The 17,294-nt window shown below is 35.5% G+C and overlaps 1 protein-coding gene across 1 annotated transcript in view; it reads left to right on the plus strand.

Moving 5' to 3' along the window:
* The window catches only part of ANGPT1 (angiopoietin 1), a 150,406-nt gene that overhangs the window by 105,389 nt on the left and 27,723 nt on the right, over positions 1-17,294 (plus strand). The window contains exon 7 of the mRNA XM_058027383.1: positions 9,572-9,738. Coding sequence (XP_057883366.1) covers positions 9,572-9,738 — 167 coding nt within the window. The remainder of the gene's footprint in view (positions 1-9,571; positions 9,739-17,294) is intronic.

Here is a 17,294-nt window from a genome sequence, read left to right on the forward strand (position 1 = left end):
TTTTTCCATATTGCTTCAGTAGCAATGTTAACTTGCACATTTTTCTCATTCAAAATAGGTATTCGCCACCATTTATATTATATTTGTCTTAAATGAAAAGACAAAAACTCAAGCTGAGTCAGTTTCCTCTTGGAGCATTAACTGATGATGGATAATTCTCTGTGGTAGTTGTATCCATTTACAAATAGTGTTCAGGTTATATTTTATACCCAAAAACTTGATGAGTCAAATAATTACAGACAGAGATCCAACCTCTTGCAATAATTAGAACATTATATTCACCACTTTCTTTTTCAAGTGAGACAATGACTACATAAAAATGCATAAAGCACCATAAAGCACCTTTTAGAATTGTGTGTGTAAGCTTATTGATTCTGGTTCCACTATCTTAGTGCAAAGTAACTTCAGATGTGGGTGGGATTTTGAGCAAAAATTACAAAAACCATATGGCTTGGCTGAGGAGAATGTTCTTGACAGAAAAAAAAATTACTCATAATTTGAAAGCCCATACTGTGGGAACAATGTCTTTCATAATTCTCACTTTTTTTTTTTTTTTTTTTTTTTTTTTAAAGCTAGATATTCTGAATGAATTTTAATATTTTTCCAGGATTATAACTATTTAAGGTATATTCTGCATTGTTATGATCATGAAATCTTCACACTTGCATTGATAGATGTACCCCCGTGTTCTTTAAAAGAGGACTCAAAAATGTCTTGTGACAAAAGATCACAACTGAATTTTAGAGTAGTTTTGGTCTGACTCAAATAACATGCACAGAAAATACCCAAGCAGTGCCAGGTAATAGGCAGTTCTCAAATGACAGCTGGCATAGGGCTACTTTGGTGTTAGAGCTGAGACAGTTTCACTGTTTGCACAGGAAATTTTCAGAGCACTTTTCACAGATTCCTCTTCCCCCTGTGTCTTAGTGAAACACTTGTGAGGGACAGAATTACTGGTTCAAAGAACATCGGCAAGCATTTTGTAGATTATCTTGGAGTAGGAAAGGAATACAAACAAATTTCTGAAAGGAAAAGAGGCTTGATAAAGCTATCTGTACTACATCTATCCATCTAGCTACTAGCTGGAGATAATCCCCATAATTTCTTCAGCGGAGATGGCTTTGTGTTTTTTCCCTGTCAGTAGCATGATGCAGTTAATGAAGTGCCTTGTAATAGCAGCATGGTCCCCTCTGCAAAATGAAGGATTTGAGAACAGGATGGACCTGTGAGAAAAGCAAAAACTAGGGAATGTGTGACCTTGGAAAAGACGAAAGTTATAGTTCTGCAGTGTAAACAAACCAGACAGATTGGGAGTAGTGGTAGTCTTGAATAAATGTGTTAAATGAATGGCTTATAAGACTGAGTTATGATTACAAGGTACACTCAAGATGTGAATAATTTTCTAACATATAGCACTAAATTCATTACTTATGATAGTATGCTTCAAAGTCATATGTTTCATACATCTGAAAATAGACAATTTTCTTCAAGGGACTGGGGTAGATAACATGGAAGTAATTTGTTTTATTTGTTTTTTTCACACATTTTCCAAGTGAGTAGGATATAAGGAAATGATTTTTGGTGAGTGGAATGTGTATTAAGATATTATGTGAGTAACGCCTTTCACAGAGACCCACCCTTCTGTGATAAAGAATGGCATGTCATGCTGGTGTAATGAAAAGTCTGTTCAGACTGCAGCAGTTAGTCAGATAATTGTTACTTTCACCAGTGCTATGAAAAGACACAGCATTTTCTCTGCTCTCCTGCCATCTAAATCCAGTATGTCCAGTAGAAAGAGACATGATATTGAAGTGGTGAGAGACCATATTTTGTTTTATGAAAACATGCTCATTAAACTCTTCTGGTCCTGACCAAGGCTTAGTCTACAGTGTAAGCTTCAACAGAATTATGTAAGGGAACAAGAATGAAACAACATTTGTCTCAGAGAGAGTTGGAACAACATATTGGGCACCAGAGATGTTACTACAAAAGGAAGCATCCTCTTTATTTTGGAGAAAATTTTGGGATGTGAAATTAAACACAATTTTGTGTTGGAGCACAGTTGTGTTTTTTAAATGTGTTCTACTCAGCACAGTCTTTCCTATGCAATCATTACTGGATAACATCAGTTTCAAGAGCTCTGTTGACACATGGATGTATGCTTGTGCTGCTTTGCCACTAGTCCTTCAATTTAACAGCATTGATTTGTACTGATAAGACTCATGTGGTATTCCAAAGACATTTAATTAATAAATTTTATATAATGATAACAAGATCTAGCTTAGTTATTCTAACAGCCTCTTGTAGAGCAGCATGAGAAAGATTAAAGTCATTAGAGAGCTGTTCTAACCACAAGATGAAAATGCTGTATTAGAAGAGCCAGGTGAGTTTCAGTGAGGTTGGTTTTAAAATCTGTGGCTTGAAAATATAGTAGAATTGTAGCAGAGGTCTTCCCAAATCACAGTTGTGTGCTCTCATTGTGGAACAGCATTTCTCTTCTCCTGTATGATCTGCTCCATTTGGAATTTAGTGGAGCAGCTCTTAGCTTTGGGACTCATGTCAAATTAGAAGTATAACTTTTTGACTCTGATGTCAGTCAGCTTCTATTCTTGTTCAGCTGTTTAGACTACCAGCTGAGCCCAAGCATGAGATTCAAAAACAATCCATAAATTTGATGCTCTATTTAGACAGATTATGTGGCTGAAACTCAAGTCCTTACTCAAACTCACAAACTTTTGGTCTTTGCCATAGCATCTGTTTTCCTAGCCATGTTCATTTTGCTACTTAATCAGTGTATTTGGAAAAGAGAATTAAGTCCTACATCCCAAAAGTTTTTCCTTTTGTCTGAAATGAATAAAAATACCTTTCCTAGATATTTTTCTTACATTTTGTATATTTAGCCCTAAAACTTACCATTTATTTCTTTGCAAATAATGAGTCAGATATCAGAAAGCTCAAAATTCATTTTTCTTAGACCACAAAAAATGAGTTTTCTTTTCTTTAATACATACCTATGTCCCTGGGATGCTCTTACTAGAAGCCACACTAAATGTCTGTGTATTCCTAGGATCCACTTGTCCTACAGTGAAAAAGGTGGTTTGGGATAAAGGCTCTCAATGTAATTTAGCTCAATAAGAAATATTCTCCTGTTTTCAGTTACATAGTAAGGAAGTTAGATTGAAATCCAGGCCTCGAATGTGTTCCTGATTAATACCTAAGAGTCCAACTCAGATATTAGAGGAAGATGTCCTGGATATTTGTAGGAAATATTTGTAGACAACTGAGCTGTTTTGGGCCCCTTGCCCAGCCAGAGGTAACCTTTGCCTAAGGTTTGCACTTCATTCTGTCACTGTGGTTTTAATTCTTTGGGAACTTTGCTGCTACTGATGCCGCGTGTGTTTGACAAGGAAAAAGTAAAAAGTGAACCTAATTTCTCTATTTCTACTAATATACCGAGTCTAGAATGAAGGGCAACAGACTGAATTGCTGCAGATTACAAACAAGACTTTCAGGCAGATTATACAGATATTTAGTTCTTTGTTTAAACTGACAATAGCTTCATTTTTTTTTTTAATCTTTTGAGAAGGTATCTGGCTTCAATCTAAATATATTTTTAAAACTTGCCATCAAATATGTGTTGGTACTTCCTAGGAGAAAAAATCTGAATATTTATAATTGCTTTCCAATATTCTTGTATGTAACATTAATTAAAACATATGTTGTCTGAGGAAATGGAAGCAATTTCTATAAACCAAATCTTTATTTAAAATAAAAGAATGAATAATATAATGTGAAGGGAATGAAAATCTACAAAAATGTATCAAAAAGTTTTTTGGAAATTATCGTAAACAATATCCATTCCATGATCTCAGCTAAGGCAAAAGGAGCTGAATATTCTTTGTGGCTTCTGGGATGTCACTGCTGCTGTAAAACACTGAATTATTATCTGCTTTATTCACTGAATTGTCTGACAGAAGATGAACCCATCGGATATATTGGCTGTGTCTGGTTTCAATTTGTTTTGTCTATAAAAAGTCAAAACTTCCTGTGAGTATTATCAGACAAAATAAATAAAGTGAGAGAGATAATTGTTTAATGAACTTGGAGCAACATGATTCAGGCAGAATACCCTCACAGATTTTGCCAAAGCTAATAAAATTCTTTTGCACCCAACTTATTGTTTTTGAATAAGTATCAACTTTTTAAATTCTTAAGGGCATTTTTGAAACCAGTACTTAATTCTGTTTCTTTGTACTTATGACTGCTTTAGTAGTTTAGACTCTGTTAATAACCAAATTGAAGTTGAAAATGAGATGATGTAGAAGTCAGATGTCATCTAGAATAAATATTATACAATCATGTGCTTTTGTTTTTAATTCCTAGTTCTAAGTACTTTAATCCATATAAAAAACAAAAAAACCCCTTTATTTTTGGATAGCAGTTGAGTATTATGTCAGAATTTACAGAATTTATTATATAGTTATATAGAAACAGAAAACCCCTTGGCTCCATCCAACTACAAAAATGGATTTACATTTGTCAGTAAAGTTCCGTATTGTTTTATTTTTTTCTCTGAAAACAAATTCTATCACATTAACAAGAACAATCCACTCTAATGTAGTATAAAAATTACTTTATTATTTCTCAATGACAAAACCTCAATAAAAGAATTTTCTAATTATTTGTGATTTTTATGTCTTATTTTAGATCAGCCTTTGCCAAAATATGGTCTTAGTGCAATTTTCAGCAACAAAAGTATTTTTTTTTCTGTTTGTGAAGAATAAAATGAAGCATTGTAATAATCTGTGCTGGATCAGTGCAAACATTTGTGTATCCTTTTTGTGACTAATAGTGGAGAGATAAGAAAGCATACTGTGAAAATGTAAGCATATTTCCCTGCTATATTCTCCCAGCTTCCATAGAGTGCTAGTGAGGAAAATGAAGGAGAATGATGAGAATTTTTGGAAATTACTGATCTTTTCCTATTACATTAAGCACTCTTTTGTGAACTTAAAGCCACTGATTTGCCAGCCATCCCAAATTATTATGCAAACTTCTAGGGGAAAAAATATTGAGTATTTTTGGAATAAAATGTAGAGTTTAAATAATTAATCTCTTTATTTGGAAACATATCATGAAAAAATATAGAAAGATAATGACAAAATAGTCTCTTGGTCATTTAAAATGCAATTTTGGAACAGTGTTTAAGACCCACTGGGTTTCAGAGAGTCTCAAAATGTAGTTAACTGCAAACACATTCATGAAATACAGATGTTCCTTTTCCTAGTGGATTGATAGCTGAGGATGACTTGGATCACTCAAGTGATTCCTTGAGCTTAGGCACTAAACTTTAACACAAATAATTCTGGAAGCATTTGCTATAACTATTTGAATGCAAAACCCAAAATGTTTGTTGAAAATGTCTGTATGTACTGGGAAACAAATATTTTTAATAAGAACTATGGGCGTGAAATAGATCACTCCTAATGTTAACTTTTAACAGTGCCCTAAGACATTCTCAAAACCAAATTTCTTGTCCTAAATCTTAGGCATCAGTCCATAAATGACAAGCATGGTCTTAGGCAAGGCTTTAGGCACCTTATCACTTGGGGCCCCACAGATCTGAGCAGCAGCATAAACCCAAATAGTCTGCTAGCTAAAAATCTTATTTTTCATTACTGGATTTTAATTACCAAATAATTACTGAATTCTCCCATGAACATCAAAATTAATGAGGTCTGATTTTCTGCAGATTTTGTCCTGTGTCCCACATAGAAGTCCCATTCTTATTATTAATAATCTTCTGAAATGCTATTATTTTCTAGGATTCTCCATGGTAAAAGCTCAAGTTCCCCTTTTATGTCCCTCAAACTCTCCCAGATGTGTAAGAGCCTCTGAGGCAATATTTGCTCAGCATCTGCACTTGGCTGGCTGCTCTGTGTCCGCTTGTAGCAATTGGAATAGGCAACTGCTGAGCTTCTCCTTCAGCATTTCTGCCAGCAGCGACTCATCACAGACACCATTTCTCTGAAACCTTGCTGAACTTCAAGTCTGCGTGATTTTTAACCAAACCTCAAAAGTGTTCAAAAAGTATTTCACAAATATGTAGGACAGGTGGGCATACCAATTACACAAGTTTGTTTTCCTAAGTTTTTTAACTGAGACAAGAAAAGAATAATTTGTATTTGAGGACAAAATTCTGAAATGTTCTTTGAAAGCTAAGGATTCTGAAGGTAAATCAAAATAACCAGGCCCAACCATTTTCTTTGCCAGCCTCAGGGTTGGAAATGGAAACACAAAATTAAATCATGTTTTTCAGGGTTTTTTTCGGCTAATATTATGCCATTTTCTTCTGCGCACAAAAGTTTACATATCCATCAAAGTAGTAGTGTTCTTGTGGTAGAGACAGTCTAAGTAAGATATAAACAAGGAGAGCTGTGTAGTTATTAAGTCAAACAAAGCATCTGGGGAAAACAGGATGCATGCAAGTCTTTGTTCAGCTCCGAAGTAGAAGCAGTAAACTGCAGACTAAATACAGGTTGGAAACAGTTGAGTTTGGCATAATAAAATTATACTTGAAGAAATTGCTGCCAGCTCTGTGCTTAACAGAAGTGTACTGCTTCTCTCTGGTTTACATCTATGAAAGCTTTGAGTGCCTATTTGTTTGTTTATATCTTTCTAGCCATATTAGGTGTTTAATAAAGCACATTTCTTCTCCTTTGGAACATTCCTTCCTTCAGAGAAATGTTTTATATCCCACTTACTTCCTTGGTTTTCTTTTCATAAAAGCAAGTATTTTGTTTAAAAACAAGTTACTTTTGTCAAGGAAAAAAAAAATCTTGTTCTAGGAATTTCTAATCTGAGTTTCAGGTTTCAGTATTGTAGCCCTTGATAGTAGGATTCCCTTTTTCATAACTAGTGTGGTGGATTTCCTCATAATTTTTACTATTTCTTTTTATATTTCTTTTGTTCCCTGTTGCTGAATCTTCCTTTTCTCTGGTCAAGAGAGCAAATCACTTAGTGATAGATTTTCATCTTAGTGCAGTAATACATATAAAAAGGGAGAAGGAGGTGAAAATTTGAAGGATAAAAATCATTATTTCAGAAAAATTATATATGGTGCCTGGAATTTCTATAAAACACATAAGGGATCATATAATGTTAAAACACTACATATATTATATCCTGAATAGGCTGTAATCTAAATGAGATAAGATATTTATAATTCAATAGATAACAGTTCAAAAGGAGTCCCCTCATTTTTCCTGCACTGAGAAAAAGGGAGAAAGAATTTTCTGGTATCTTCACTTAAAGATATACTACTACTACTACTACTACTACTACTACTACTACTACTACTACTACTACTAATAATAATAATAATAATAATTTTGTGAATAAGAAACCATGTAAACTCCAAGAAAACCTAATGTGACTGATATCTAAACAACTATGCTCCACTTTCTGGATTTTAGGGAGACAAACCTCCTGGTAGGTAGTCTATGCAGAGCATATTTTACCTTACTGTGAGATGAGTGACAGTGACCAGTGGTGACATATGTCAGACACAAACCACTAACTGCTCTGGTGTGACACTGCCCAGGCTACTGGAACAGGAGACACCAGGTGGGACAGTCAAGGGTAGAAGGACAAGGCAAGAAGATGGAAAGAATCAAAGCCAGAAAACAGTGATAACTACAGAAAAGTGTGCCAGCTGTAAATAGGGTTTATACAGGTGAGGAACAAGTCTTTTTGTGTTTTAGGAACACTGTATGAAGTCAAATATGAATGTGAATGCCATCAAAGCAGCAAGTGAGAAATAACAGAAAGCATCATAATCGGAAAACTTGAGGAGCAGCAGCTCACACTGGAAGACAGATGGGTTCAAAGCAGGATATCACCACTATTACCTGCAACCAGTATTTACAGGGATTTCTATAGGAAATAGTCTATTGGAGAAAGAGGATATAAAGAAATAACATGCAGGAAAGGAAAAACCAACTAATAGTATGCTTCCACATTTCAGTCTGAGACTTTGGGACTTGCCACAGACTACTGAATTTCAGGTCTTGCAGATGAAACACTTTGTCCATGGGTATCTCTTGATGGTCTCTGAGTTAAAAGGCAGAGATGCTTATTCAAAATATAAGTTAGTCAGTTCAGCATACCCAAACTTGGCGTGTCTTCTCAGCCTCTACTATCAGTGACTCACCAAATATATGCTTAGGTGAGGTCGTGTAAACAAAAATATGTCCTTAGTAAAGTACTTGCTATGGTAATTCTCTCTCTCTAGGAACAAAAGTTTCCTCCATTTTTATTTTTTGGACCAGTCAAACTTTTAAGATTCTAATTTTTTTTCATTAATTAACTTTAGAAGTTTGCAGCTGATATAACTATCCATTGCCTGAGTATTACCTGTGCTACCACATGGCCACTGGGAAGGCAGGATTTCATCCTCCAGAGACACAACTAATCAGGGCTGGAGCCACAGCAATACAATATAGAAAAAAGAGAGAGAGCTCCTCTTTCAATGTTTTCATCTCATGTAAGGAGTGACTGAAACATATATAGAGAAGATCGATGTCTTGCCCATGTGTCTCACAGACACATTTCTCATTATCTAACCTTTAGTCCCAAGGAAGTCTCTTGATTTTAACCCCTTTAAAAAATATGTGCTTTCTGGAAATAATCCAATCTTTCATTTAATTTGACTAGGAAATTTTCACAGGATCTTCTAAAACACTCCCAGTATGCCACTGTAAGCAAATCAGGAGATTTCTGGTTCCTATTTTTCCCATCTTAAGAAATATGAATAGGCACAGTCATGTTGGAATAGTTCTTCACAAGTAAATACTATAGTTGAAAATAATTTTTACTCTTTAAAGAGAAAAATAAAGAAAAATTTAAAATGGACTGAAGAGTTCTCAGGTACGAACCAACAGTTTAAAAAGAACAATTGTTCTAATATATAATAAATAAGTTAATGACATTTAATAAACCCTTGCATTTAATGTAGTAAAATATTCACTACAATTAAAACAACATTAAAACCTGGAAGATGTATAAAAGCATATGTCTAGGAAAACATATGTCTGGTTTTGAAAAGTAATTATACTTTTTCTTTCATTATTATTTTTTCATGTTTGTAAATTATGTCCTTTGTTTAACCAGAAATAAGATCACCTGAACCTACGAAATGTGAGGAGAGCAAGGTGGAGAAGAGCTAGATAACAAGGTTTAGCACCATATTGAATGCATTATAGAATATTGTTATGTCAAGTATTCCCACTGAAGCATGTGCAAATACAGCATCATGCTATTGATATCATGGACGTGTAACATGATTTCCAGCTGATAACCTCAGCTGCCCTTGCAAACACCAGTTGAACTGCATGACATTCCTACATCAAATATATTAGTAGAATCATTTTAGAGACCACCAAAGTGGAGCAAAGAAAGCTCTGACCAGTAATTAGAATGCACAGGTAAAATATAATGATGGGTTTATTATTGTATATAGGCTTTATCAATTCCAGTAATTACATCTAGTTATTTTGCCAATTTTTTCTAGGGTTTTGGTAGCCCATCAGGTGAACATTGGCTGGGAAATGAATTTATCTTTGCAATAACAAGTCAGAGGCAATATTCTCTAAGAATTGAATTAACGGACTGGGAAGGAAACCGAGCATATTCACAATATGACAGATTTCACATAGGAAATGAAAAACAGAATTACAGGTAAGAATCTACTGAAATTCTTTTAACTCTGCTGAGTGATAAATATTGTTCATTGCTAACTTGTAAAATATAAGAAAGGGCAACAATATTATGCTGATTTTTATCAAAAGTGGATAAATATCGTAAAAACAAAACAGAAATCAGATTTCTCAGTGATGGAAGGATAGAGTAAACCTAACTTATCTGAGAAAAAGGGAACTATTAATTGTATTGTTTGATAGAACTGCTAAAAACTGTATAACTTCATATTCAGAACTCAAAATTGATTGAATAGAAAAAAGATTGGGAGTCTTCATTAAAAACTGAAAGATATCTACCTCAGAAGCAGGAGACTGAAACTATGGACATGGGAATAAAAGACCAAAAATGCTGTTAAACCATCTGATATTTTCAAGCTAAAAAAATAGTGTAAATTAGGAGGAAAAAGAGAATAGTGGATCTTATTTTGAGGAAATTAAACAAAAAGCCTTTTCTTAATTATATTTTTGTCCCATACTTTGTTTTAAGATAAAAGTTTATTAAAACAGAAAAAAAGAAGCAACTTGAAGACACAAGAAATGTGGATAATCTAAGTCGTCATTTATACAATTTTTAAATCATTGCTTCATCTGAGGAGACAGTAAAATGCTAGAAAAAAAAAATGAAACCGATAAAAATATCCAATTATTTATTGCAGCACATCTAATTAGCACAAGACTCAGGAGAGAAACAGATACATTGCAAACTCAAACATTCAAGGAACGTGAAACTCGGTTGGTATTCAGACCTTCAAATTCAAGTAATATGATTCTCAAAAATGCTGACTGCCTCCTTCCCCCCGGGTCCCCAGCGAAATGGAGGCGAGAGCAATTTGCTCTTTCTGGTGACAGGGCTGTGCCCAGGTGGGACGCAGAGCAGTGCCCCTGCCCTCTGGGGCACAGCAGTGAGTGGGGTACCAGAGCAGAGGACACCTTTAGAAGCAATCAGCTGGAGCTCAGCTCCTGCAGAAAGCAAGGGCTGTCCCTCTGCACACAATGGACAGCTCTATCCCCAACGTGCTGTGCCCAGCACTGCCCGTGGAAAGCCATTGCCCCAAACCAGGAAAGGTGGAGCACCCATTCTGAGCTAGTTTTGGTCAAAGAACAGATATAAGTAAAGGAAATTGCTCAAAAGAGAGGCTAGAACGATTTATACAAAACATAAAAAGAGCAGCGTAAAAGTGGGGTCTTAAACATTAGTAAAAGTTGTTCAAAAGGAAAAGATGAGACAATTCCTGTCAAATGAAGAAAAATGTTGAAGGGCAGTTATACATAGCTCAAAAATTTATGATGAATCTGAGGAAAGTACTGTTCATGGGATGAATTTGAAATCACTGAATTTGCTAAAAAACCAGGGTCTTTTTAGCTCGTATTCATTCGGAACTAAGGACAACATGTATTGTTGTTGGAAGGCTGTTGAAAATTTTCCATATTAAAGCTCATGTTTTGTGAGGATTTATTTTTCAGGAATCCTCAGTGTTCATTCATGGCAAAATAGCAAGAGAATTGTGTTGTTGTGTTTCAAAATGAAGGGAAGGGAAGGGAAGGGAAGGGAAGGGAAGGGAAGGGAAGGGAAGGGAAGGGAAGGGAAGGGAAGGGAAGGGAAGGGAAGGGAAGGGAAGGGAAGGGAAGGGAAGGGAAGGGAAGGGAAGGGAAGGGAAGGGAAGGGAAGGGAAGGGAAGGGAAGGGAAGGGAAGGGAAGGGAAGGGAAGGGAAGGGAAGGGAAGGGAAGGGAAGGGAAGGGAAGGGAAGGGAAGGGAAGGGAAGGGAAGGGAAGGGAAGGGAAGGGAAGGGAACCCACTCTCATGATAAAAAGGGAGACCTTTCACAATATAAATAACATTTTCTGAACATGGAAAAACATGTAAAAAAGGACCCGTGTAAATTAGTCGTGCTGATCAAGAAAACCAAAAGAGATATAATTCAAGCCTGCAGAAATTAAGTCAGAGGGGGCATACAGGCCTCAAAGAGTTTAATGTTGAGTAACAGGCTCAATTCTGCTGTCCATGTCCAAGCCACTTTTTCACAAAAATCAAAGGGAATTTGACTGGAGGCTGTTGACTTCACTTTTGGCTCCTGTCCTATTCTATAATGTAAATGAAGGCCAGAATGAGATTTGCTCACACTTCTTATGGTGCAACTGAAGCTCTTCTGTTGAGGAAATGGGAAATCAGTTTCATTCATATTTTTCTGAAATAAGCAGAGATGAAAACATAAAGTAAAAAAGTCCATCTCTGTTGGCCCTTTGGGTTTCAGATTAATTCCTCTATTATTTTTATTCAGGTATATCAGAATATTTAAAGAAAATAGCTGAGTAACATGGTGATAATTCTGGAAATAATGATGTGTAAGCCACATGCAAGTCTAAACTGTTTTTCATGCTTGACAAATGCACTAGTGCTTAGTCCAGACAAATATATGCCCAACAGATATTTTTCAAACCAAAATTATGTCGGGCTATTCTATAATTTTTTACAGGAATGCATTCTACAACATAAAACTCTTTATTTTGCTTGCCAGCATCACTATCTGTGATAGCAGCAATTCCAGAAGACTGGCTGAATAAAAACCTAATTATTAAGTACTAAACAGCTGGCCACCCTTCAGAGAATGCTGTTTTTCCTTTATCTGAGAAGCTGCCATTAAGGATTTAAATGATTCCTCTGAAGCTGAAAACCACAATTCCCAAACTCCTGCTCCCAGCGCCTTTCCTTCCCAGCTTTCAGGCATTTGCCATGTTTGCTTTCAATACCTCAAATACAGAACAGCATACCTTTTCAAAACTTTAGTTACTGTTATTTAAGTAGTTTTGCCAAACAAAACAGATGCTGTCTTATTTTGGGAGCTTGTTTCTTGTAACAACCCACATTAAATGTTGTTTCTGTTAGCAAAAATATGTAATTGTACCCTGGCTAGATTCACATTAGTTTCAAATAACCAAAGGTCACTAAGTAATACTAACCAGTAAAGAGACAAGTTTCTAAGCTGGTCTGGTAAGTGGATCAAGAAAATCTGAAATTGAAAAAGGGCACTGAAATGAAAATCTCAAGTGGAACATCTTTAATTTTGCTATGGCAATACCTTTTATATTTGGAAGATGTGAAAAAAAAAATAAAAGGTTCCAGGTCTTATGCTCAAATACAGTTAAAAAAGAAAATAAAAATAAAATAAAATAAAATAAAAATAAAAATAAAAATAAAAATAAAAATAAAAATAAAAATATAAAGAAAAAGAAAAAGAAATAGAAAAAGGAAAAAGAAAAGGGAAAGAAAAGAAAAGAAAAGAAAAGAAAAGAAAAGAAAAGAAAAGAAAAGAAAAGAAAAGAAAAGAAAAGAAAAGAAAAGAAAAGAAAAGAAAAGAAAAGAAAAGAAAAGAAAAGAAAAGAAAAGAAAAAAGAAAAGAAAAGAAAAAGACCGTGAAGTGATAAAATCTGCTTGAGAAAATATCAAAAATAATTTTCATGTTTTTCCTCCAAAATCCAGCCTCAACATTGCGCAAAGTTCAATTCAGTCTGGATAACTCCCAGTTGGTGATTTTAGAAGGGTTCTGTTTTTTCTCTGGCTTTTTGTATTCTCTTTACTACTTTTTATTAGTCTGAAGAATCTATTATTAAAGAGAGTAATGCTGAACACATGTAAGTTCAAATATACTTGTTTCTCTTTCAAAATGAGACAGCTACAATAGGTTTTCTGGGAAATCAGAATAAAATCTATTTATCCCAGATGATGAGTGGGAAGAAGATGAGAGGACAAGATGGTTACTGAATTAGTAAATGTATAATGATAAATGATAACTGAAAGAGAAAATCAAATGTTGCACCATATGTGAAATCTTTAATAAAAGTATCTAAATGATTTATGTTTTTTAGAACATCCTTAGGTTTCTTATCTACACCAGATGATTACACAGAGACTATCTGTAAATATGATGACAATATCTCTGTCAGACTCTTTGCAGCTTAGACTGTGGCAAGTAAAATTTCCACGCAGTAAGAAGAGCCAGATCTCGCAGATCTCCCATTTAGTGCAGTGTTTTCTAATATAATTAGGAATTATTTATAGAACTATAAAAATATGAGTTGAAAGAAAATCCTGAAAGACACACGACCTCTCCTCTTTTCCTATGTAGACTCTGCCTAGCCCTCTTGACATTGTTTGATGTTCTTTGGAGATGTACAGCGGTGATACACTGCTGCTCTGACCCATGTCCTCAGATCCTCCAAAACTGAATGGGAAAAGTAACCATGTGTTAGGATTTCAGGCACCACAATTCATAATCCTGCATATTAGTTTATGAAAACAGATATATTGATGCTGAATTTTGAACAGTAATAATTTCAGCCTGTAGATACATCTGGGTTTTTTTCAACTCATGATATAGGAGAAGCACTTCCAAGTAAAGCAAGGGGTGAAGAAAGGGGGAACTGCACTTTTTAATTGTCTGAGCTATTTTTACTTCAGAACCATTAGAGAAGTTTAATAGACAGTCATCTCCCTAAGACAATATACTCTGGTAGCTGATCATTCTTTTAGTTAGAAAAGTTTGCTATTGCTGCAATTATTCACAAACTTTGGTACCGTCCATGGAGAAATATTATTAAATGATCAGATAGCTCTGCTCAGATGAGCAAGACTTTGGGATTGATGTAGGTGAAAACTGATGGTGGACAGAGAACCTCTGAACTTCCCTGAGTCAGTTTGGACTTAAGGTGGTGTCTGACCTTAAGTGGTAGCTAAAATGAAGAAGAGATTTTATATTGGAATGAGCATGAGAAAGTGATTACAAAACCTCATGAGAAAATGGAGAGAGCATGGATCCATCAGGAGCACAAGAGATTTGTTGACAGGGCAATGATAGCCACGTAGGGAAGAGTCAGGTGTGTGGGTCCTCAGAGGAACAAGTTGATGAAATTTGTTGAAAAGAGGAGAGGTAGTTATTAAAATTATTAAAATCACTTCAAACTGCTGGCATGATCTTCCAAGCCCTGTAAATCTAGGTGACAGTTTCCAAGCTTTCCAATATCCTCTGTCTCTCCAGGACTTGCTTTAGGAAACAAGATCAGTTGTTGAAAGTAAACTAAGAATTGGTAAAATTTATGGGACCCGGTAGAAGAGAGTTTTCAATTCACTGAGTAGAATATTGGACTTTTAGCTTTTGTTTGATTAAAAGTTTGTACTTTTAGTTACAGCAATAATATTATTTCTCTCTGTTTTCATAGACAAATCAGGTAGTCTGCTGCCAGAAGCCTTGATATAATGTTCATCTTGGAATTTTCTTTTTTTAAAGTTGAGGCTATTTATATCATTGTTGAACTAATGATGGAATTTCTTGCAAAAATCCTCACTTATCTTTCTGTAAAATAGAGAAAAATATATTTATCTGTACAGTCTTAAAATTTTAGTGCTGAAAATTCTGTAATAGATAGTAAAATAAGTATTAAAATTTTATGGGGACAGATGGTTTTATGTACCTTTAATTTAAAAAAATATTCCACGTAGTATTGCTGTTTCAGAAAACAGGACAAAAATAGGCCACTATTTTGGTGCACAAAATCCCATTTTTAAATGTTGGTGTGGTTCTTGTTATTACCCAGGCTTTTTAGTGATGAAACTGTATAAGTAATACTTTCTTCTTGTGGCCCTTGAATTTTTTAGGTAAAATAGGGGATCAATCTGACTTGTAAATTTTTGAGCTGTCTAATTAACTTCAGTGTGATTTGTATCACAGTAAAACTTTGAAGTATCTATTCAGTCTTTTCTCAAATGAGGAAGGGAAAGTACAGAGGAAGATATATAGGAAATCTGTAGCAAAGTGAAAAAATAAACACAAAACCTCTTGGGACCTTCTGTGCCCAGAACCCAGTACTTTTCTTGCCAAATTTGAAAATTACAGAATAATTTAAAAAACAGTCATGTTGCAAAAATGAAAAAAGCCTGTACATATTCCCTTTTCTTGGGAAGATGAAATTCAATTTGCAAATCTACTTCAGAGGGAATATCCAGGTAAAATCCTGTAAACAGACAGAGTGGTATCTGTGGTATGCATAATTTCTATGACATAAAATATTTTTACCAATCAGTGGTTTAAAATCAATAATATGGATAAAAATATTTAACATTTTAATGTGTGTATATATAAATATCTGGCTTAAACAATTTGGTTTTTTTTAAACAATACTGTAAGTCCAATAATATTCTATGAAGCCTGAAGTGCAAGGATTCAATCCAATGCCCATTAACCAGAGGTCTTTCTGGAAACATGCCAGTGTTCCTATATCATATCAGTGACTAAAATTCACTGGCAGTTCATGCAGTATCTCCAAATGTAAGCAGAAATTAAATATAACAATTTCTCTGACTGAGAGTAGATGTAAATATGCTCATGGAATTTATTAATTAAAAAAAATTATCTTAATCCATGTAAATCCCAATATACACTATCCATCCACAGCTAATAATTTCCCACTTCTGACTTCATTAAAGTAATTTATAGTTGAATATACAATAGCTGTGACTACTGTGGAGCAGGAACAGAGGTTGCCTTCTTCTCTGTTTTGGAATCAAATGAGAATGCATTGAGACATACTGGCTACTTCTGCAGAGCAGTGCATCTTCTGAAGTTGAGCCAGGAGCTCCTGAGGTAACAGAAGCCAAGAGAGAAACTCCACTGAAATGTCTCAAAAGGATTTATGGGCTATTCCTCTAAGAAGGTGGCACAGCTGACAGCCCTGTGCACACAGCATGGGCAACAGACAGGAGCTGGAAGCCACTGTGCCACTTGGAAACCAAGACCTACTTGCCACTACTGAAACTTGGTGGGATGAATCCCCTGACTGGAGAGCAGCTGTCAGGGACCACAGGCTGCTCAGAAGGGACAGGCAAGGGAGGAGGCGTGGAGGCATTGCCCTCTACGTCAGTAAATGGATACCCTGCAAAGAGTTTTTTCAGGGGGGACAGACACAGACAGGTTGAAAGCTTACAGTTAAGAACTGGAGACTGAGGCAACAAAGGGAGCTGGTTGTTGGTGTCTGCTCCAGGCCACTTGATCAAAGAAACCCAATGGCAAAGTCTTCTTGCTCTAGCCATGGGAAGCATTGCACTTACAGGCTCTTGTCCTGCCGGGAGACTTCAGTCACTCCAACGCCTCCTGAAAAATTATCATAGTGAGCTGTAGATGATCCAGGAGACTTCTAAAGTGCATGGGGGATAACTTCTTAGGCCAGGTAATAAGCAGCCCTACCAGAGAGGATGGGTGATGGTCACGATCAAAAGTGAGCCAGCTAATCACTGACGTCAAGATTGGAAGCAGCCTGCATTTCAGTGGTCAAAGAATCACAGAATTATAGAATGGTTTGCGTTGAAAGAAACATTAAAGATCATCTAGTTCCAACCCACTGTCAAAGACAGGGAGACTTCCCTCTAGACCAGGTTGCTCATGCATTGGTGGAGTTTGTATCCTGAGAGGTATGGGTCAGGCAAAGAGTAAAGTCAGACCCTGACTTTTAGGAAAGAAACCTCCAGTCAAATAGTTAATTAATAG

Source organism: Melospiza georgiana, chromosome 1 (assembly GCF_028018845.1).
Source record: "Melospiza georgiana isolate bMelGeo1 chromosome 1, bMelGeo1.pri, whole genome shotgun sequence".
NCBI classification, from domain to species: domain Eukaryota; kingdom Metazoa; phylum Chordata; class Aves; order Passeriformes; family Passerellidae; genus Melospiza; species Melospiza georgiana.